Source organism: Apodemus sylvaticus, chromosome 9, assembly GCF_947179515.1.
Source record: "Apodemus sylvaticus chromosome 9, mApoSyl1.1, whole genome shotgun sequence".
In the NCBI taxonomy this organism is placed as follows: domain Eukaryota; kingdom Metazoa; phylum Chordata; class Mammalia; order Rodentia; family Muridae; genus Apodemus; species Apodemus sylvaticus.
Genome location: NC_067480.1, coordinates 49,781,424 through 49,806,004, shown reverse-complemented (window position 1 = coordinate 49,806,004; position 24,581 = coordinate 49,781,424). Strand labels below are relative to the sequence as shown.

At 41.3% G+C, this 24,581-nt stretch overlaps 1 protein-coding gene across 1 annotated transcript in view; it reads left to right on the top strand.

The window, feature by feature from the left end:
* Adam23 (ADAM metallopeptidase domain 23) overlaps positions 1-24,581 on the top strand; it is a 153,614-nt gene that overhangs the window by 20,120 nt on the left and 108,913 nt on the right. The window contains exon 3 of the mRNA XM_052193578.1: positions 11,956-12,032. Coding sequence (XP_052049538.1) covers positions 11,956-12,032 — 77 coding nt within the window. The remainder of the gene's footprint in view (positions 1-11,955; positions 12,033-24,581) is intronic.

Genomic DNA, 24,581 nt, shown 5'->3' with positions numbered 1-24,581 from the left:
GTTTATTTGAAGGGCTTTGTTGATGGTTTCAAACAGACTTTGAAGATAACAGTTAAAGGACTCTGTGTAATCTAAATTCACACAGTTCCTGCATTTATGAAGTAGGGATTGTTACTACTTCAAACAAGTTTGGGCTCATACAGATTATTCAGCAATGCCAAGGGGTGTTGTCCCACGCTGAAGATCAGGTGCTGGTCATTTGTGGGTAGAGGCTGGCTTTGTGGATACCTACCCCATTCCCTACCAAAGAGACTTCCAGCTCAGAGTGTCAGGAGGTTGAGGATGAGAACCCTGGCCAGAGTTCTGCAAACCTATAAGCTAGGAAACAGGGAACTGTCAATGACACATAGTCACTTGACTACCAGAACTTTCCTATGGAATCTGTAAGTTTTGGACTTTGTAGGGAACTAATTTTTTTTAATATTTTTTTATTTACATTTTAAATGATTTCCCCTTTTCTGGCCCCCCTCCCCGAAAGTCACATAAGCCCCCTTCCCTCTCCCTGTTCTCCCACCCACCCTGTAGGGAACTAATTTAGTGTTCATTTAAAAAGAAGGGAGAAAGAATATGCTATAAAGTCTTCATTTAAATGGTACTTTTCTTTTTGTGTGTGTGTGTAAGAAAAAAGTTTTACATTTATTATAAGCTTACTTTTAGAAAATGCATGTCCTCTAAGTAGGCTATATATATATATATATATATATATATATATATATATATATATATAATATTGATAGCATTGTACCTTCTTCAATCATTACTAACTAAATTTCACCCCAAGTAGTTATTTGCTTATCTCAGGTAATAAAACCACTTGAAATAACTAGAAATAAAATAATAAAAAATTGAAAAATTACCTAATTTTTTTCTTATTTGTTGGGATTATTAACTATCTTGAGTCATTGTGGTTTAAAACGAAATAGTCACAAAAAATCTGCTTACTTTCATATGCTGGCTTAAATATCAGCCCTGGGAATGGATGCAGGAAGCAGAGCTTTGTACAGTGGTCTGGAGGCTGTTTTGCTCCTACATTTCTCAATACAAACTTTGTGTTATTAGTGCCAGTGAGCTAGTGCATGCACACACACACACACGTGTGTGTGTGTGTGTGTGTGTGTGTGTGTGTGTGTGTGTGTGAGAGAGAGAGAGAGAGAGAGAGAGAGAGAGAGAGAGAGAAGCAGGGAGGGAGAAAGACAGACATGTAGACAAGTGGAGGTTAGTGATCAGAGGACAACTTTGGGCCCTCTGATTCCACTGTGGATTAGGAGGTTGAACTCAGACTTTCCCACCGAGAAATCTCACCGGCCCCCACAATACAATCCTTGGTGACTAAACTAAGTTAGTAGAAGACCTTTAGAAAATGACATTATTTAGTAGGATGCAAAATCTATCTTAATTTCTCCAGTGTAAGTACAGGCCTTTGAGATGGAAGCTATAGATGGTGAAATAAATTCCATGAAGATGACTTTCAAAATCCCCAAAGTCTGTGACAGTGCGTGTCTGATTGTGACAAATTTGAAATATTGAGAGTAATGATAGAGAACTTCTAAAATATGAAGAGCTACTTTAAAAAATGCAAAGGTAAATATTTTATTATTCCTTGAGAATCCTTAACATCCACACAAACATGAACGTGACCTTTGTGGTTTGTGACAGAGCTAAGATCTGACTGCTGAGGAGGATGCTTTTGAACTGAAGATTTCCTTTTTGAGGAAGCAAATTTTACAGTATATACCAGTTCTTGGGTTACAAGATCACTAGTGTGCTTGAAATGTTGATTTTTAAGCCCGAGTAGAGTTGCTTTCTGTTGATTTTTGTAGTCCCCCCCCTTTTACCTTAGCTTTATACTTAACTCCTAGTTCCTTCACAGAGCATATTTTCTGCTGAATTTATTTCTTTCCTCAGATCTTAAAAAAGTTCTTTATTTTTTTAGAGGCATCTCACAATGGGACTTTTTATTCAAACAGTGATATATTATAGGTCATCTGGGGGTGTGGTGGGGGGACATGGTTCCATGATCTTTTTTTCATTTTTTATTGCTTTTTTTAATTAGATGTATTCTTTATTTACATTTCAAGTGTTGTCTCCTTCCTATGTGTTTTGCCTGTTGTATGTCATCTGGACACCACGTGTGTACCTGGTGCCAGCAGAGGTTAGCCGATGTCCTGGACCTGGAGTTATAGGTGGCTATTTATATCCTAGGGATATAGCTGAGAATATGAGTCTGTTCTTAATTCCTGCCATAGCAGCATATACTCCCCAAGTAATTTTTATAGTAAGTTTTTATTTTTTTGAGAATATAATAATAGCATCATTTCCCCTTCCTTTCTAGTCACCAACCTCTCCCATGTGAACCCCCCTCCCACCTGGCTCTCTTTCAAATTCCTGGGCTTTTTTTTTTTTTTATCTTTAATTATTGGTATGTCTGTGTGCCTGCATTTCTAAACATGTAAGTATATCCTGCTTAGTCCATATAATGAGACATGAACGTATCCATGTTTAGGGCTCATCATTTGGTATTTGATAACCAATTAGTTATCCTCATCAGCCCCTTCCCCCAATAAGTTCTTTTACTGGAGCTGTTTTGTATCCCAAAGGTTCATTGATTTGTTCATTAATTCATATGCTGGATCGCTGACTTATTTGTTCATTACTTCTTAGTTTTCTTAGTCCTTTAGTAGACATTCACTAAAGGTTTGCCTTTTGTCAACAGCAAGGGAAGGGGCCTTGTTTCTAGCTGTCCTTTCTGCTTCTCTGCTAGAATATCTAATGCACATAACAGATGTGGAATGGTTGGCAAGTTCCTGAGTTCCCACCTTCTTCCCTAACTCAGGGCGTTTTCTGCTCCCTTTGATTTCTCAGGACAAATGCTGTGTGGCTTTCAGTGTCCTTTGTGTCATTCATAACTCATATCAATCCTGTGAGCAGCGTCCATTGACCGCTACAAGAACCCGATGACTTCTGATCAACTCTACTGCCCACCCAGGTCCAACCCACTAAACGCCTACCTGGATTATTGCTGTGACCTCCCTTTAGACCCTTTGCTTCCTTTCTTGTCACCTGACTTCTTTAGTCCATTGTTAACACCATACCCTTGAGTGAATTGTTAAAATGGAAGACCCAAATCCTGACTTTGTGACTTTATTTCATTCAAAGCACAAGGCAGTCATCTCGCCTTGCGTGTAGGCTCCTACACACCTGACCCTCATTACTTCACAAACTTCACAGCTTTAGCTGTTCCCTGTCACTCCTCTCACTGGGTTTGGCCTTTTTTGCTCTTCTTTGACATATGCAACATTTCTGTGTTAGGACTTCCATAGGTAGCTGCTTCTTCCTGGAATTCTCAATTCCTAGGTATGTGCATAAATTAAAACTTTAAATAACACTCAGGTCCTGGTGTGGTTTGAGGAGTGTAATGACACCTGCAGCTTTGTAAAATGGGGGAAATCTTTGGCAGGTCTTCTAGTTTGAAAGTTATTCTTGCCATCCAAAGGGGCAGAAAGAAATGCATTGGTAATTGTAGACGAGGACAGAGTTCAGAGGCAAAGGGCAAAAACAGCTATAGCCAAACCCTGGAAAGCCCTGAGAACTTCATAAATTTAAGTGAGTTCATATAGAGAAAAAGAGAGGCTATACCACAAGTGTTAGGCAGCTTGTGACATAAATCCTGTGGAAAGTAGTCAAGGCATCTTAGGAACACTGTAGGTAAATAGCTGCACATTTAGGATGAACTTGGAGCAGTCTCCTAGGCAAAGCCTGGGAAATGCATGCAAACAGAAACAAGAATTGTGTGGAGAGTTGGCTAGAGTCATTGGGAAGAATGATATGAGAGTCACCAGCTAGGGTTTCCAGAAAAAAATGTGTCTTCTCTAACTTGCTGTGTAGACACATCTGCTGAGTCTCCTCTTAGCTACTTGTCTTTAGTGTTTTCTTCATGAGGGAGAACTAGAAATGAATATTTGGATCCACACTCTATCATCTATGGTTTGCCGGATATAGTAGTGCTCAGGTGAAATGTGTAATTACTTAACCTTGACTCTCATTTTGCATCTCAGATTAACTCTTAACTAATCCTCATGTGGCCACTGTGAGTTAAAGAGCCTTCTGTCCCAGAGAGATGCTGAAGTTGAAAGGAGCTCACTGAGTCATAGGACTGGAGCAGCAGGCTGGGACGTTATTGGGTGTGGTGTTCAGCAGACTAGCTTTTAAGATAGCACTACTGTTACATAAGCAATTCTGGAAAAATGGTATCAAGTCACAGACAGTAAGCATGAAGCACAATTTATTCTCTTCCCAAAGCTTGTATCTTGTTCTCCCTCTTCCCTTTGTCCTTTATTTCCCTCCTCCTTTTCCTTCCTCTCCTCCCCTTCCTTCTTTCCTTCTATCTTCTTGTTCAGGGGCTGGGTATTGAACCCAGGGCCTCATGCATTCACCAGTGCTCTACTAATAAACAATGCCTTCCAGACTCTCTATTCTTTTCTTTCATTGAAATTATTTAGTGGGTATTCAGAATTCTGGTTAGAGAGACAGACTGTGTTCTTAGTTTAGGACAAAAGAGTTGGAGCGGGAGGCCCTTTTGAGAGTTGTACCATTAGGTGATGTAGGAATTTATGAGGAGAAGGAAGAAGGTGGGTCGCATCTCGGCTACTAGATTAATGCATCGAATTAAATGTTACCATTCAGGAAGGCAGCAGAAAGAAACTGCTTCCATGGCAACTGTTGTCATAGTTGGATTCTTACTCGCCTTTCACATACTACTTGAAAGCCTAGGAATACAGCTGCTGCGATGCTGGTCCTGCTTCACTCACCTCTGAATAAGATTGCTCTGGAGGCTTGTGATTTTGTCTGTCTTGTTGGCACTGTAAGTTGGATACACAAAAGAGAGTAATTACCCAAGGTTAGGGTATTGAAGACATTTAATAAACATGTCCAAAGAGTCTTTGCCAATGATGTATTCATAGAGCCCCGAAGGGCTGCTGGATAATCACCAGGAGTAATTTTTCATGCTCCCTCTTTCCTCATGATATTACATATGCCTTCTTGTCTTTGTCTCCTGTTTAGAGATTGCAGAGAAAGTTTCAGCGCTCATAAATCATGGAGCTTGCTTATTGGAATGTTTGCTTGGGTCATCACTGTCTGTTGTGCCTTTGTCTCTTTTGTTTCCCTGTTTTCTGTATCAGACTTTCAGAATGCCTCAGGCTTAAGGACGGTGAGAAATGAGAAGTGGATAAAACCGGGGTCTCTTTATAGATGGATAATTTGGAAAGGAGTTCTTGCAGAAGATTGGCCAGAAGTTCCATGGATCTATAAGGCCACGGTTTCCTTTCTCTGTGTCATCACATCAGTAATTGAACACTGGCCACGCTTCTTTCAGACTCCGTGCTCCCTCTTTCTTGGTGAGGTTGGCATAGAGACCAAAGTCAAGCAGTGGCCTGCGTCTTTCATTGGGGGATGCTGATCTGCGTGCGGCCTGTGAGAAGAGTGCTTGGCTGATGTATTGGTCTCCTTTCTGTAAAACAAAAGGAGGCAAAGGACACGGCTTCAGCTTTCTAGTTTCTGCTAAAGATAAATTGCTTATCAAAATATATTAGCATTTTTGGGTTTATATATATTTTTATCGCATCTGTTGATATCATGAAATGCTTTTTGATACATTGTCAATTTTGATTCTCACCACAATCTAAACTGCATGTTAACACCCGAGTATACACTGTGTTTTGCCTTAAAAGCATGTTTCTGATACATCTGTTTGTTAGCAAGCATTAGAGACATTTATTAATTACATCCTATTAAATGCTGGAGCTATATAAATTCTACTTGCTGAGACTCCTCCGTAAGCTATTGTCACTTATTTCTGCCTCCAAAACTCCTCCTCTTCAAATTCTAATATGCTTGTCCATACCCCAAATCTGATGATTAACCGTGCTCATATGTCCCATGATGACAGATAATTTTTTGTTATTATTTAATTGGTACATTATATTTTGCACGCAGTTGTTTTTCATTTCATGTCCCAGATGGTCATCTTCTTAAATGTGAATCTTAATTTTTCTATAACCGTACATTTTCTGCAGTAGCTCATCCATGGTAGATTGCCTATTCCAACTAGTTAATGGACTACCTCATAATACTGTGCATTAGAACACAATAGAAGAGCACATGATGATATTCTCTTCCACGGACTACCTATTTAAGTGTACCTTGGCAGGAATTGTTCAGCAAATTACCTTAATTTGCAAAGCTGCCTTCGTGATCCGTTTGCAGCTGTTTCTCTTCTCAGGAAAATGATTCATATTGTTTCAAAGACACAGCACTTGAACAAGGTCACAGCATAATCTGTAATGGTAGTGACTAATAAAAATATAACATTTTTAAATTTTGCCAAATATAAATGCACATTGAAATTTGCTAGAAGATAACCAGATATAGTGGGAGGGAATTTTGAGGTAGCTGGCACTTGTACCCTTTCTAAAATGTTAATATATTCTCTTTTTTCCCCCTTCTCCTTTCTCAGTCTATGTTACTCTTTTTTAAATTATTAAGCCTTTTCTATGTGACCAAGCTTTTCTAGAAAGTTCCTGTTACATTATGGTCTAATTTAATCCTCATACATATCCTTGTGGTAAGCTATTGTTATTTATATTTTAGTGACTAGGAACTGATGAAACTTGACGATTTAAGGGCTTCTGACTCCTACGTGGCTCTTTTCACTGAGTACTTTGTACTTCTCTGATGTGTGACCTTGGACAAAGAATGTCCCTTAATCTTCTAGCCCTTTAAAATGTTTTTCTTCCTTATGTGAAAAGTAAGAACATGTGTCCTGCCCCCTTTCTGTGCATTCTGGGTAAATATGGCGGCGGTTTGAGATGATTGAGAAGCGAGAGGGGGCTCAGTATGTCGGTTCCAATTATTTCTATTTTAAAATCATGTCTGTGTACGTGTGTCTCCGTGTATTTTGTGTACATGAGAGCAATACCTGAGGAGGTCAGAAGGGGACATTGAATCCCCCACCCCTCCCCGGAAGTTGGAGTTACCAAGGGGTGTGAGCTGACTGAGAGACTCTGGGAACTGAACTCAAGTCCTCTATAAGAACAGCAAGTCTCTTAACAGCAGAGCCATCTCGACAGCCCCTAGTAAGTCACCTTTAATGTTTCCTTTATTACTTGAAGGAGCGTCTCCATAAATTACAATATACTTAAGAGAAAACCACTTCCAGATTGTCCTCTGCTTCCGAAGCCACATATGGAGTGGAGCATCGCACCTGAGAAACGTGGAGACTGATGACTCAGGCTTTCTGGGCTGCAGCTTTCTCAATTTTTTACCGAATTCTGAAATTAGGTTTTGTAAGTGGGAAAGTGTAGACTTTCTATCTCCCAGTTTTAATTACAGTGATAGGCACACTATAGAGAGCTCAACTCCCACAAAACGTAGGCAATACTGTTTGAAACATGGTTTCATGTCAAATATGCATGTGCTCAAATGACCGTTTTACATTTTATAGGTATATATTATATATATATTTTATAGGTGATTCATTTCATTTTTATGTCTATTAACTGTCTGTGAATATAAATCTCAAGAACAGCTTCCTCTTCCTCTTCAGCATACGTTGTGCGCCTGATACAGGCTGCCTGGGTTATACCACAGCATTGTGTGATGGTAGAGCTTACAACTGCACCTGGCCTAGGGTGGGGACAGGCTTTTAACGTTGCTTAATGTGGTAGCATTAGATGGCGTCTACTAGACAGAAAAAAAAAGGAAGAAAAAGGCCAGACGAACAAAAGAGTACTTTCAGGCTTGTGAATTGTCTCTCCGCGAAGGCCGGCTGTGTGTATAATCGCTTGTAGTTGTTCTTGTTTATGGAGCGCCTGCAATTTCCCTGGGCCAGATTCTTATTCAAAAGAAAAGTACCAAAGTGCTGCAGCAACAGCTGTCTCCAGTCCTTCAGGGTGCTAATTCCCAGCCCAGAAATGTGCTCTTCCTTGTCAATCGAAGCTTCCTGGCTATAAAACGTTTGTGTTCTTCTCCAGTGCCTTTACATAGAGCATATTATAAAACCAGGCTGTTTAACAGACCTCCCGAAGGGTAAAACAACTGCCCTCCTGTGGGGTTCACCAACCCTTCTCTGAAGTAGTCTGAGAATCTCATTTTATACAAGCCCCACCGCTTCGTTCCTCCTTTATAAGAGAGGCGCCATGCTGGAGGCGGTCTTTGTGTTTTCAGAGGTGTGCAGCATCTTGTCAGTTCTGAACACTTGTTAGAGCAATCAGAAGGACTGTGCTGAATTACACAACGCCCTACTTGTTTCTGCTAATTTACTATTATTTGGAAGGTGTGTTTGTGTGTGTATGTAAAACCATACATATATGTGTGCATGCATATATTTATATGTGTGTAAATAAAAATGTATGATTTATCCTGCACTGGCAGGAATTCAGGCCAGCCTCAGTTCCTTGGTACACGAGTCTAGCCTGACTGCTTAAGAACCTGTCTCAAAGCTGGGCATGGTGATGCGTGGCTTTGACCAGCACTTGGGAGGCAGAGACCAGCAGATCTCAGAGTTCTAGTGCAGCCAGCTACATAGAAAAACCTTGTCTCAGAAAAACAAACCAACAAACCAACCAAAAAAAAACTCCCTCAAAGATAAAAATGACCCACATAAATAGACATGCACACAGAGTAAGGAGGACTCCCTTGACTTGATTGTCTTGTGTATTTCAAATTTAAAAAAAACAAACAAACCTTAAAACTATATCATTTTGTTAACAAAATCGCATAAATTGAATGCCCTAGCTGAAATTAAAGTCTGTTTAGCTGTGGTATCAAGGGCAGCACAGGGATAACGGAAGGATGAGGAAAGAAGCCCCTGTCAGCCGTGGCTGAGCGTAGAATCCGTGCTGTGCATACCGTGGCATTGTGAAGAACGGTGGGAAGACAGACACACAGGGTGCAAGAAAATGACATCATTGAAAACAGATGCAGCTCTATTAAGTTAATTCACAGGGTTTTTTTTTTTTTAATAATATGAGCAAAGAAGATCAGTATGTAGAAGAAATCTTATTTTATACAAAAATGTGCAGCCTGCCTATTAAAAGTGAAGTGAGTTAAAATGTTAAAACACCTCTGTTGATACAGATAACAAGCTAGATTTTTTTAACCCCCTGTGGAAAACAGGCATGTTGTTGCTGGTGTGACTGAACCTCAGTGAATCCGGAGGGTAATTAGTTCATATGTTTGGAGGGTGATGGTGATGATGATGGTGATGGTGATGATGATGATGATGATAACAATGATGACGATGATGACAGTGTGAAATAGATGCTGCTGAGTGAATGCTAGGAATGAGCATTTGGAGAAAAGGTGGCCATCTTGGCCCCATGTTCACATTTGTCACCATATGTCACTGAGCACATCATACAAAGACTTCTGGTGGGCAACTCACCTTTCCAGGCCCATTGAAGTTTACTCTGCAAGTTACTTGTCCACAGGGCACACACACTTTTTAAAAACTAAAGAGGTCTCTATTTCCACTTTCACTTTTTTTTACCCTATTTTTGAAAATACATCTTTTGTTCCCCTCATAGGTGGATTCTTGTTTAACCTTTGAAACGTTATTCAGGTAGCACTTTGTCAGAGAAGTCTTTCCATAGCTGCTGTGCTGGGTGTGCTGCCTGGACTGTGGCTCAGCCTTAGCAATGGTGCCTGCTTAGACACTGAGGTCTCTGGGACTGTGTCGTCTAGCAGCAGCCGTCTTTGCCTGTAAAGCTTCTTCATAGAACTTCTGCAGTGAACTTCCTGGAAGGGCGGACGGCAAACCCAGTGCCATTTGCTAAATATTGCCTTGGATTCTGCAACCCTGAAGCTTGTCATGCTGACTTGGGGTAAACTCAGCGCAGATCAAATTGTGTAAGTGCAAGCAGTTGCATAAACAGATGTGCTGTGTTTACCACTAGGCTACCCTGCCTTCCAAATGGATCCCCGTGGTGTTTTTATTTGTTTCATTGCTTATTTGCTAGAAGAGAAGCTTTCTCTGGGTCGATATCAGGTTCTTAGAGTTTATAAGGAGGCTTGTTAGGAGGTCTTGTGGATCAGACCGATTAAGCCCAGTTGCCACAAGTGAGCAGTTGCCTGTTAGAGATTTTGTTTGTTTGTTTGTTTGTTTGTTTTTTGGATTTGGTTTTTTCGAGACAGGGTTTCTCTGTGTAGCCCTGGCTGTCCTGGAGCTCACTCTCTAGACCAGGCTGGCCTCCAACTCAGAAATCTGCCTGCCTCTGCCTTCCAGAGTTCTGGGATTACAGGCGTACGCCACCGCCACCACCACCAGGCTTAGAATATTTTTATGAGGAAAATATCCTTAAGTACTTATATTCCCAGGAAATAAATTTTAGATAAAAAAGAAAGCTTTTGCAAACCATAGCTGAAAAATCTTTTATTTATTCATCCCTATAAATGTCTTCAAGCAAAAATTGATTTTGTGAGATACAAGATAAATTCATATAAAGATTATGTAGTTTCTTTTGGCTATGTGGATGGTGTACTGCAGGTGAGAGAGACCACACCTGAGAAGACAGTTGCTTCTTGTTTTTATGTCTGGATGCAGGAACCTTGGACAAGCATCTTGTTCTATTTGGTTTGGATTTTGAAATGGCGACTGATGGTGTTAGGGTAGGAAGAACCACTTATTGGTTTGTATTTGAAATTTAGTATGTGTTAATTGCCTTTAAAATTCTATTTACTGAGTTTATTGAGTAACCAGCAGTTGTGAATTGACTGATGTAAAAACCATAGTTTTATTGATGGCCTTTTTATGGCTGTGGCAAGGTGATAGCTTTGACAATAAATGTTTGATGAATTATTTGAAGGTTTGTACAGTTGGGGGGAAGGGTCATTAATCTACAATCACTTGCAAAACTCCTGTGACTTGTGGTGCTCAGGCCTTGGAGGGAATGGAAGGACGCAAACGTCCCACCAGACAGAGGAGGGGAAATAGTGTTCCTGTGCTCTGAGGACTAGCGTTCTTTCCGAGAGTATGCGTGATGGAGGATGAGTGGGATGTCTTTGAAGGATGGGGGGCATTTAATAAATAACAATAGGATAGAGGGCTGCAAGGAGCCTGGAATGGCAACAGAGGGGACTGGGAATATCAAGTCTTTAGAGGATGTTTTTGTTGGCTGCCAGTTACCAGGCAAGGGGCAGTTTGCCTGTTGTTTCTGCCTCAGGTCTTTGCCTATATCCTTGTTTGTTTTTTTTGTTTGTTTGTTTTGTTTTTTTTAACTTGATAGGATAACAAAGGAACGCTTTATGTTGGATAGTATACTTTGACATTTCTTCATTGATTTGTTAATTTACATTATTCAGGGCACTTCTTTGACCTGTGCTTCTCTCTTAACACCTGCTATATAGGATTCTGGTTTAGATGGGATTATTGTTGGGTTTCGAATGAAAGCATCATTTGCAGATGCATGACTCTTACAAGGGGGTGTAAACATAGTCTTCCTAAGCGGCTACACTTCAAATCCTTTCAGAGGTCAGAAGGCTGTGCCATCACATTGTATTGGCCTATTCTGATGATATTTCACATAGCGAAAGTTCCTCTCCCACAGAAGAGCAGAGTGCTGATGTGATTTCTCATTTAGGTGTGCAGGAAACTCTATCTGGGGTGGGGGCGAGAGAAACAAAACAGTCTAAAGTCAAGCTTTAATTTGAGTTCTGTACAATTTATCACGATCACTTTGGGAATCCAGCAGGATATGCTTCTGAGTCTCACCACAGTGGCTTTGTTTTGGAGGACAGTTTTCTTTGAGTGGTTCTTTGCTGCTCACATGGTGGGTCTTCTAAGCAGAACCAAGGTGGCATGCCCAGTCTTCCAAAGAGATGAGTTGATACATAAAAAGTCCACATGAAATGCTGGTCCTGTTAAATATCTCTTACGGCTCCTCTGTCCTTTGCCTCTAGGCTGTCCATCTGGCCCAGGCGAGCTTCCAGATCGAAGCTTTTGGCTCCAGGTTCATCCTTGACCTCATACTGAACAAGTAAGTATACAGCAACTCCTCCTGGGAGGCAGGGGCAGCAGAACCTCATCTCTAAGATGCATCAAAACAACGTCTGTGAGGAAGCAACTGATATTTTCTAGTACATAATTTGACAAAGAATACTTGAAGAAGAGAGAGAAGACTGAATAGAAGGTGCATCTTTATTTTCCTTTCCTGAAATAAGACATTTAACATGTTACCAAATAGGGAACTTACATATTATGATTCTTAATAACTTTTACTGAGTTGTCGATGATTTCAAACTTTCATACACATATAAGGAATATTCTAATTACTGTAACCTCACTTTTTCTAATCTCCTTCCCAACTCAGATACCCACTCTTTCCCATTTCCCCTCAAGTCTCCTTTCATATCTTCTTTTCTCTTCTTTATTTTGAGACCCACGGAGTTTAACCAGAGTTGAATGTGTGACCATGGAGTTTGAAACTATCCACAGGAGTCTTGTGGACATATCAGTTGGTACACACCAAAGACAATCACCACCTCTCTCTTAGATCCATTAATAACTATCAATAGTTCAGTAAGGAGCGGTAGGGCCTTATGAACCTGCTTTAATCTATGATTGATTCTTGAGGGGCCTAGTCTTGCCATATTATAATTTTAAAAAGGATAAATATTTGAAGTAATGCTAGTTAATTAAATGCTAGCTGTAATAATTACTATATAAGAAGCATAGCAAATTACTAACTGAAGCATAATTAGACTTAAGTCTAGAGATTTCTTCCATTTTATTTTTTATAATGCAACACACATATCTTTTGTCGGAAGAAGAAAGCAAGCGATGACTCACATGTACCTAGTTTGAGAAGGTTCTTTGCTTCATAATTCCCCACTGATGGAACTTCTTTGAAACTTTGTACTGATGAAAATTTATCCCACTGTCTCTGTGCCCATGTTTATGTTGATATTTAAATGTTTTTTCCTAAGTTGGAACAATTTGTACAGGTGTTCCTGTGCAAAGTGTGAACAAGCGCTCTTACCTTTGGTGAAGGTGGTTTCCCATATGAGTCTTTTTGCTTATAGCCACTAGATAGGATTTTCAGCTCTCATCAATAGTTTAAACAGGACTACATTTTATAAGAAATAATTACTTAATGCTACCAGACACTGTAATGCAGGCGACCTAAGCCAACATCTGAGGAACAGCAGAAGACTATTAAATTTCTGGTATGCCAAATTCTGTCATCTCTGTAGAAAAAAGTTGCAGAGTAAGCTTAGGTGTTCCTTACTCAAGTATTATTGCAGCTTTAAGTCAGGATGAATCAGCAGAACACACAGAATTTCTGGGTTAAAGATACTGCAGGTTTTCTTCTTTGGTTGAGTTCCAGTTCGCCATGCTATGTCAGCAGTGTGCCTGCATAAGAGATTGTCTTGCCAAGTAGCAGGCTATGTTGAGTACCAAGATGAGGCTAATTTTAGTTTGTCTCAGTCCTCTACATATTTGATGCTGCCTGAGGTGGAGGTTGCAGTCAGTACTGCAGTGTACTTTGGAGGGCAGCTCTGCTTATCATTGCACCATTACTGCTGCACCAACTGCTGTGTATTCTGAATAGTAAAATAGCATGACCACAGCAGAGCTTTCCAAAGAAGTGATATTTGAGAAAGGGTCTTATGGGATGCCCAGGTCCTTAGAGTTATGAAGGCAGACCAGAAACTATTCATTACCTAACATTTAACATGCCGAAGAATCAGATTGAATACCTATTATGAATATCCCTGCTTGAGGAATCGAGTCTAGTTGGGGACGTTTGTAGAGAGATAAAAATAACTTTAGAAGAGTGTGGAGTGTCTTGTGCTAAAGGTTAATGTGGAATGCTATAATAGTGTGACCAAGTCTGTCAGGATAGTCAGTGAAGAAAGGCTTCTTACTTGTAGCCAAGGACAGTACTGGGAATAGATTAACTGCTCAACAGGCTCTTTGCACACAGAAAGCTAGGGATTTTATTGGAAGACTCGTGCATATTCCTGTTGGAAAGCATTGTCTCATCACATGTAGACTCTCTCACATTCATGAGCATGTTCAATAGGAGACATTGAATAAACTTTTTCATAAATCACATGTTTAAAAAATGGTGGATGGCGGAGCCAAAGAATATAAATTCTCATATACAGTATTTAGCATTATAATTAACAAAGTTTATACTTTGGTTACCTGGAGTAAAAGTCAGAAGTTTTGCTTGGTTTAAAATGGTGCCTTAAATGATCATAATAACAAAACATCTTAAAAGAATGCCAGTAGGCATTTGAAGGGACAGCATCTTATTTCACATGCACCTAAAAGTTTCCCTTTTGCAGCTAACTGACACACCAAGGAGAGGCAGCTCTTCAGGCAGGAGGAATATGAAAATACATGTTAGAAGGGTAATGTTGGAGACCTACCTTGTAAGACATGATCTGCATGTCTTACATCAGCAAGGCAAATGTTGAGAAATGGGGAGGGGGAGAGGGAGATGGAGAAGATGGAGAAGTGTATCCAGGCATTGAAAGGTCAAGAGAGACAGTAAGATGGATTATCTTTTTGGTTAAGATATTTATTAGAGGAATCATTAACACTACAGATAAACAGATGGGTAATGTGGGACTCTGCAGACAGTTGAGAGCCACAAGGCTAAGCAGGGGTCCCTTCTTAAAGGTTTCAGAGAGTGGGGGGAAATCCATGGTAGGAGGGTGAGGGTTGTCCCATAGTTGTGCTTGCAATAAGGTTGTTTCTGATTCTCAGGCAGAAAGAGAATTGGGAAAGCTTAAGTCTTTAGTTAGTGTGTGCTTATTATACAGGATGTAATGTGCTTAGCCCCTGATTGCTAAATGTGCTTGGTAAAATTCCTTTGGGGAACTGAGGATTGCAGACTCACAGACAGCGTGGCAGGGTGCCTGTCATTGCTTTTATAGCAAACAAGAGGATATACAGAGAAAGAAGCCTGGGTAGCACCTAGCCCCAATTGAACAGATCTGTAACAGTATATGTTAAGAAGGCAGGGGCAGGTATGCAATGCATGAAGGGAGTTTTGGCCCTTTGTTGAAATTTTCATAAATTACAAGGGCAAGCAGAGGAAGATAATTCTGATGATTGAAACCAAGGGGTAGCTCAACTTGTTGGGGTTTGTGACCCAGGTCTAGAGGCTCCTGACATGGAAAAACCAGTACTTAGGAGACAATTAAAGGGCTTACTCCGTGGTTAAAGAATGGGAAAGAGGGAACTTTGCTCACAAATCAGTCCTTGAATTTCACAGAGTTGAATTATGGATGCACAATACTGAGGGAGAGAGAGAAACTATATAAAGAGTGATAGTCCTGAGAACAAGTGAAAAACGTTCAGGAATTCAGTGCCACCTCTTTCTACTCCTTTCGAAGTCTGATATTTCTTGATGTGGAGCTGAAGGAGGAGGAAAGAGATTAGGTCAAATTAGGACAAATCATTTCTCATTGATCAGCATGTTTGTTTACTGAGCTGAGTAGAGTCAGATCCAAAGGTTAAGATAGAAGAGGAGAAGGAGAAGGAGGGGGAAGAGGAGAAGGAAGAGGAGGAGGAGGAGGAGGAGGAGGAGGAGGAAGAAGAGGAGGAAAAAACCCAACTAAACAACCACCAAGAATAACAATAATAACAGTAAAAATTAACAAACTTCACACAATATGAAGAGAAAGATGCCAAGCCTTTTCATTTTTTTCCAGTTACCCAAGAGGGCAAACACAGGTCCCAGTAAAGAGTCAGCAGTCTTAAAGTTCCTTAAAAAATAACCCAGGGAACCACTATGATTATAGCCCATGTAGCCGAGATGTTATCCACGGGGGGGGGGGGCATTAATAATGTGTCACCCCACTGCCTAATGTTCAAAATTAATGATCTTGATGTTGACTAAAAGCAAGTAAAGCTTGAGCATTTAAATTTTTTTCTTTGATAAAAACTCATGAATGGGAGCTGGAGAGATGGCTCAGCATTTAAGAGCGTTAACTGCTCTTCCAAAGGTCCTGAGTTCAAATCCCAGCAAACACATGGTGGCTCACAACCATCCGTAATGAAATCTGACTCCCTCTTCTGGTACCTCTGAAGACAGCTACAGTGTACTTAGATATAACAATAAATAAATCTTTAAACAACAACAAAAACAAAAACCTCAAAACTCATGAATGGTCTGGAACTTATGCTCAAGTACTTGGGAGTCATTCCCAAAGTTGTAAAAAGTCAAGGGTACTAAACGGAAGCAATGCTAAGACACACGGGGAGGGGATACTTATAAGAAGTCTTTAGTTAGTAAAAATCATTAGAATTGTCTTGATGGGGATGACTAAGCAGAAAAAAAGAGTTAAAGCCTACAGAAGTGTTTTGATTAGACAGATTGTATCTAGAGGTAGTTTAATAAAACTAGTGGAGAAATTCGAGCTGGAGGGAGTCACCTCACGAGTCATTTCTGTATAAACATTAATGACAAATATGTCTTTAAATGGAGGAGGAGAGGCAGAATAAAGAGAACCGGGAGATAGACAGGAGGTGGGGAGAGGAACCCGTGAGAGAGACAAGCAACTGCGGAAGTGGGAGGTGAATCTGCAGAATACTGACGTTGACAGTTTCAGAACTGAAAGACGTGATCACGTCATTATCCGCAGTTGAATGCTCCGGTCAGTGAAGAACAAGCATCCTTTGGATTTTCCAGTTGATTTATCACTGGTGGTTGTGAGAGAGTGGTTTTAATGATGCTGTGGGTATTGGGGGGGACCAGTTATATAATGTGGGGGCAGCAAATGGCCACTGAAGGGTGAGTGCGGAGGAACTTTAATCAGCAATATAGCTGCTTTGGCAAGGGATTATATCCAAAGATGCGATCTGGCCAGAATGCAGACACACCCTGGATTACAGTATGATCTGGCTGGAATATAGACACACCCTTAATACACACATTTAATTCCAAACAATGAAGGTAAGGTTAATTTGTAGAGGAAGCAGCCATATTTGAAAGTGACATTTGAGGGGCAGACAAACTGACAAATCAGGGAGATTTGACAGCATGAGTCAGAGATAGGATATGCCCAACTCTCACATGCACAGCAGAGGCAGAGAGGTTACATACGAGCAGCAAGAAGGAGAAAAAGAGAGGTGTTGTGTGTGTATGGGCAGGTTCACTTGGACAGTTTAATAGAGACAGGATACAGAAAGAACAAGCACACACGTGAAGACAGAATGAGTCAGAGAATGAGAAGGAGCCAGAAGATTAGAACAAATCGCCGGAGTTACTATGAGGCCAGTTGGATCAATTCAGTCAGAAGCTGAGAGAAGGCACACTGTCATCTTGGAAGATTAGATTGTGTGGAGGCTAGAAGCTTTCAGGCTTAGGCCTAGGGATAGTTAGATTAGAGAAAGAAACACTCTGGGGGCCTTCCAATCTGTGTCTCTTATCATCTCATCTGAGGAAACAAAAGTGACATTTATAGGTGACGGGAAGAGTTAGAAGAACGCATGGTCTCTGTTTTTGTGATGATGGAGCAAGTTGATAACCTGAGAGATGGAGCTGGTGAGGAAGGGTTGAGAGTCTATGGAGCAGGTACTTAGATGCTATTCCCCATTGCACTGGAAACATACTGTGATTCATGAGCCAGGGTTCCTGTTGCCCTATAGCTGCTCACCAGGCACTAGTTTAGAAAACAGGATTTGGAGGCCATTGAATTTTTGGATGCATAAATCTTCATGCCATACGACTGGCTACAGGTGACTGCCCAGACTACCAGCATGCTCTCCTGTTTATTTAAAGGTACTCACCGGTAATCTCAGCACTTGGGTAGCAAAGGAAAGAAGGATCATTCACACATTCAAAGCCAGCCCTTTGGCCAGCTAGGACCATATAAAAAGACCCCGTGACACATAAACAACAACATATATGCTTGCCCACTACTAACTTGCACACAGGCCAGAGAAGGAAGCATTCTCACTGTGTACCGATGCAAACTTTCTACGTTGTTAATCGGGCAGGGACCTTATTCTGGTGAGAGTCTTGACAGTGCTCAGGGAGAGCTGTGCTTGGGTGAAAACTGTAGAACTCAGTGATAGGTAGCTGAAACCTAACCGTGGGACCTGCAGATGTGGAATGTGGGACTAAGAGGGTTGCTTTGTTAGTAACTGAGTGAGCTGAGAGAAGGGACACAGTTTGGACTAGGTGGGGCAGTGCTGAAGGCTGTAGTTATAGCAGGCACCAGAGAAGAAAGTCTATGTGGGATGGTCATTGTACCACACAGACCCAGGGTAACATTCTCCTGTGTATAGAGCATGACTTTTGGCTGGCTCTCATATTCTTTCTCTTGGGGAGAGGTGCTTCTCCTGGGGGGAGGAGCTATATGGGTACGTCATGAGAAGATGTGCAGGGGTGTGGTGCATGGTGACAGTGTGGGGACAGATTCAGATGGTTTCAGGGCCTTAAGGTCCCTGCAGGGATGGGAATGGCCCCAGTGGTGAGTTAGGAAAGTAGCGAAAAACAAAGAGCAGGATTTTTAAAAAAAAAGTGTTACTATACTATATCCAGGAAGGTAGTTCCAGATTTAGAAGAGTTCTTTGAATTTTCTGAAACTCAGGGTTGTTTACATGAATATCTAGAAAACGCCGATTTACAGAAGCATATGCACACAGTAATTTGCTGATTAAAAGCAGTTCATGCTGTACTCTTGGAAGAAGAAAACAACCTCACTAAAATTACTTCAGTTAGGTTGACTAAAGAACTGACTTTCGTGCTGACTGACATGTTTAATTCATCCTTCAGTTCGTCAGCACACTGAGCATGTGGTTTGTGTAAGACGCTGTTGCTGAGCAGCATAGAAAATTCAAAGCTGAGGAAGAGATTTTTTTCCCCTTCCCAGAGAAATGAAATTAAAATGTACACAGACGATATTAAAACATGATGGATCAGGGAAGAACACACCAGTTAGCTATACAATACCAGAAAATGTACGTACAAGAAACATTGTACAGACTGAGAGGGCTGTCATTATAGATTAAGAAACACCCCCCCCCCCCGCCGCCCACACACACACACCAGTTAAAGGAAAAGAGGCAACAGATTCGAAAGAGAGCAAGGGACAGATTCGAAAGAGAGCAAGGGAGCAGGTTTATGGGAGGGGTTGGAAGGAGGAAAGGGAAAAATGATGTAACTATATTATAATCTCAAAAAGTTAAAAAGATATTTACAAAAACCAATAACAAAACCATGGCGGAGAGTGCCGACGGCGCCTTGGTGTGAGAGAACCTTCTGCAGGTGAGGGGACCTCTGAGGTTCACAGGGTGCTGTTGTAGAGCCCAAAGGGAGGATTCCAGGAAATCATGGGAAATGGTAAGGTGAGGCTGAGAATAGAAGTCTACTGAAGTGAGACTGCTCGCTTTCTACCAACGTCTGAATGTCTTGCCCTTAGGAATCCTGGAACTCCTCTGCATACTCAGATCACTGGGCATATTAGGCTCCTCCCAAAAAGCATCAGATTTTTAAAGGATGTCTTTCCACAGAGTTGAAGTTGGTCAGTGAGTGAGGGAAATGGAAAGACACTGACTCTTGGAGTCATGGGTAGGAGATACACAAACTCAATAAATGGCAGTCCCAAAGCCAAGAGCCTTCTGGACCTTTCTTCATTCTAAAAGGGAGTCTCAGCTTTGTTCTGGTTAAGGTATTTTTTCAGCTCTGCAGAGTTTTGATGCTTAGCCTTCACTTTGGTTTGGAGGAAGGAGCACGTGAAGAAGAAACTGGCCTCCTGCCTCACTTTGCTTCTGTGAATGAAGCTCAATGGGCTTGTGCTAGGGGCAGCAGGAAGCTGACTGACCTGGGCCCGGCCCCAGCCTGGAGGGACTCCTGTCCTAAGTTGGCTGCCTTGTGTTGTGGCATGCAGGTTTTCCCTTCCTAAGATGGCTGCCTAGTGATGAGGCACCCCAGCTTTCTCTTCCCTCAGCATGCTAGTCTCCCTGTTCATTTCCTTTCACGTAGTTGAGGGAGTGCAGGGAATTTGGAGTCTAGACTTTCCATCTTATCTCTGCAGCAGAGGTTACCAGCTGACCTACTCTCAGGGTTGTAGTCTGAAGAAGTGAGAGTAGCTAACCCATGGAACCCATTTCTGGATTCTGTGACTTTAAGTTTTGCTATTTAGGGCAAATGCTTCTTTCCTAAATTCAAGAGGTCCGCAGAAGGAGACTTTTGAACTATACTAATGATGGTGTCATAGACCTTCACCTAAGCCCATTACCCAAATCATGTACATACTCCCTTACTCCTTAAAGGAAATGTGTTCATCTTCTCTGATTCCGGACAATCTGAGATCTGTCAAGACTCAGTTGCAGTTTGGAATTTCAGTCTGGTTTTCTGATAGAGCCTCTTCTTCTATGGCGATTCAGTCATTGCAGCACTGAACTGTTAATTTCCTAGTAAGCTGGGCATGGTTCTCATGATTTTGTATGTTCATGTTGATTGACAGTATTGACCAATTTTTGGACATAAAGGACATGCATAAGGTTCCAGTTGCATTTAAAACAGCCCCATGCATTGAGCATGGCCATCTATCATGAGCTGACCTTTATCTCGCTAATGCTAATTAAAATGCTAAATTTTTATGAACTCCAGTACCTCATGTAGCTGTGGTTGGAATAAGGTTTTGAGAAAGATAATTAGACTACAGATTTTTGAGGGAGACCAAAATTCAGTATGACTTGTTTCTTCATAAGAACAAGAAGTCTGAGCAGTCATGAATGGACACAGAGAAACCATACAAAATCAAAATCAAGAGACAGTGACATCCATAAGTCAAGGAGAAGCCTCCAGAATTTAACCAGCCCTGCTGATACCTTATCCTTGGGCTCCTGAGACCAACGAACTTGTTTGCTTGTTTGTTTAAGTCGCCATTCTGGTACTTTGCTTCTGGTTCCTCAGCCTGCAGACTCACTATCCTGATCCACATTAGCCAGAGATGCAGTGTTAGAGCTGTGGTTAGTTAAGGGAATGTTTGTCTCCTACAGATGATTATCCAATTGCTAATTTCCAAGTGCAGGTTTGAGACTGTGGTCTCTTTTGCATTTAGATATTTTATGAAGATTGGAACTCTTTTGGTAATTTCAGAAAAGGTTTCTGTAACAATAAGGAACCTTAAGAAGCAGCTTCCAAGAGTATAAATCCTGATTAGATGGTGCCACTTGTGCTATGATATAGTTGATTTCATGTACATGGCCTGAAGTCGCTGTGGGAAAATTCCTCCTGCCAGGCAGAAGGAGTTGCTAGTTGGTTTCACCTCCTTAGACATTATCTCCTGTTTAGCTCCGAATACTTTGATTCTAGGGATCCAGATAGCTCTGGTTTTTGCCATCTTTGCTCTGAGTAGGTAAGAACTTACCAGGTTTCACCCTGGACATTTCTGTTTGGAGAGCTAAGCCCATATTGGATATGTTAGATATTATTTGGTTCTGATGATGAGTCATCTATTTGTTGGTGGATGAGGTCCAGATACCATGGAAAATAGAAAGTAAGTATTCTCTGCATACTAGCAGGCTCTAGTTTTAGCTACGTACAATGTTTATGTCATTTACTTTAAAAGGGTCTGATAATAGCTTTCACAATTAAACACAATGATAACAGCAACATTAAAATAAAATCAGAAGCACTGTAGCACACACTGTTAACTCTGTACTCAGGAGGGGTCAAGGCAGGCAGATCTCTGAATTTGGGGCCAGCCTGGTCAATATAGAGAGATTCAGACTAGCTAGAGCTACAGGACAGAGAGACCCTGTCTCCAAAACCACAAAAGAAAACCCACAATCCAAACATTGATATTTCTCTCTGCACCCTCCCTGCCTCCGATATCTCAGCTTAAATCGGGGCGTTGTGCATGTAAGTCAAGTGTGCTTCCTGGAGTCTGTGTATTGATTTTTGATTTCCACAGATGGACAAGATCTATCTGAGGTTTGACTTCTGCTTATAGTAAGAGACCCTTTGGCCCCAGGTCGTGTTGTCTATTGACAACTATTGTCATGGGAGAATCATCAAGTCCAAGAATATCAAAATGGCCTCAGGAAACTAGCTTTAGTTTTTTCTAGATTCCAAGGGGTAATACAATCGTGCTGTCCCTGAACAGAGAACCTGGAAGCCACAACAGAGAGGAAAGTGTGGCAGCAAAGAATTTATATCAAAATCAAAAGAATCTAATTGCCTATCAGCGGTATCTCTGGGCACTTGTTATCCAATACAGGATATAAAACACAAACTTAGTGAAGCAAGGAACTATTTCTTTCTTTCTTTTTTTTTAAAGGAAAGGTTGCGTGCGCGCGTGCGCGCACGTGTGTGTGTGTGTGTGTGTGTGTGTGTTATCTGCGTGTATACCTGCATTCGCTTCGAGAAGAGGGCATCAGATCCTACTACAGATGCTTGTGAGCCACCATATAGTTTCTAGGAATGGGACTCCAGACCTCTGAAAAAGCAGTCAGTGCTCTTAACCACTGAGCCATCTCTCTAACCCCAAGAGACTATTTCTTGACTTCTGGATAAAGGGAGACCCCACTCAGGAACCCAACTTGAGGTGGAATACGGCCAAATAAACCAGAACTTGACGCATTCTTCAGCGCGCTTATTCATTTTTGAAGTCGAGATTGTATAAAAATTATAGCGGAGGTTAGTCATGACACGAGTGAGAAGCACAGAGGGCCCTGCATGACTAGGCACTGGGGATGAGTTAATTGCGGCAGTTACTGAAGCTAGATCTTAATTTTCTGACAGTTGACTGAGAAAGGCAATATCCTGGCTTATATTAATTTTCACTATCTTGTAAGAGTTCACCTGTCTGTCTGCAGATAGAAATATTTCCTGCCAAGGAGGAACTTAGTCATTTGGTCCTGGAACAGTAAGACATTTATTAGCATTATGGTTGGCATGGATACCCATCATTTTACAAAAGAGCAGCAATAAGACTTAGGTGGGCTTCTCATACTGACCTTCTGTATGAACCAAGTACATAAAGTTCTTTCTAACATCAGTGAGATGACCAGTAAATTTCCACTGATGGGAGGAAGCTTTTCATAAACCATGTCCAGTACTTTTATTTCATGATATTTATTGAATGTCTGCTATGTTCCAGGGATAGAGGAATCTTCTCCTCATGAAGCTTACGGGGTGGTGGAGGAGAAAGATAGTTTCACAATCTTTTAGTGGAAGTCCTAGAAGCGCTAAAGAATACAGGTGCTTTACTCAGTAGGAAGGGCTTATACTTATCTGGTCTTTGCTACTTTGTGGGTTCTTTTTCCTTCCCTTTGTCCTCCTGGCTCCTCCACCTAACACTTGATGGGAGAGAAACTAGGATAGAGGGGTTAGAGGAATTAGGAAAATCCTTGAATCTAATTTATTTCCTTTTGGTTCTTCTTTGACCATGGCTATTAACAAACCATAATCAATTCCCTAAACGACTAACACCCTACCACTGACTCGTGGAGCCCTAGCATTTATACACCCTCTGAAAAGTTCCCAGAGTTCCAAACATCACACAATCATAGACACTGTCTGCAGCTGGCAAAACCATGCCTCTGATAGAGCACGAAACAAGTCATAGGCAACTGCTACGGACAGTTCAAAACAACCCCACATCCTGACGCCTGGATTTAAAACAAAAGCACATTTTTATAATATTTCTGTGTTGTTAAAGGAAACCAGAATTCCCAAATTCTCAAGATTGTCACTACAAATGTAAGTTAGATTAAGGTTAGGAGTGGCTATAGAGCTAGATCTTCGTGGAAATCTATGTTCCCAATTAGACCTGAAGCTTGTTTTTAAGAATTAGCTAGGTAGATATTTGAAAGTGGAGATCTGTAGGCTTTGATAAGAGTAAATGGAGGAGGGCTAGAGAGAAGTTTCAGCTGTGAAGAACACTGGCCTCTCTTGCAGAGGGCTTGGGTTCAATTCCTAGCTCATAAGTGTGCATGACTCCAGTTGGAGGGGATCTGATGCACTCACACACATATATGTGCCGGCAAAGTACCTGCATACATAAAAATGAGTATTTTTTTTTTAAAAGAGATAAAATGGACATGAACCATATAAGCAAGCCTCACAGTGACTTCTAATGACACCTGGAAGCAGAACCGGGGACTGTCTATTGTCAAAGCCTCTGGGAGCTGAGAGATTACCTTAGTTCATTTGTGAAACTCTTGCAAAATGGCCCAGAATAATAGAAACTTATTCCTGCAGTCCCGGGGGTGGGGAAGTCTAAGACTAAGAAGAAGATTTGAATCTGGTAAAGGATGTCTGCTTCATGATGTTTTTGTGCCCACAGGGATAGAAAGACACAAAGCACGTCCTCACACTGATGGGGACGGAGAAGGGTGGCAGCCGACTGAAGCCTGCCTTGTCCTGGTGGTGAGGTCATTGTGTGTGGGCAGAGCCCTCGTGCATGGCTTTGCCATTGCCCCAGAGCCCACCCACAACCTCATGCCCTCACCTGGAGATTAAGTTCCAGTTTGAGTTTTAGAAGGACACATGTCAGATGTGTTTGAAACTCCCTACAGATGTGAACCTCAGAGAAATGAAACAGCATAC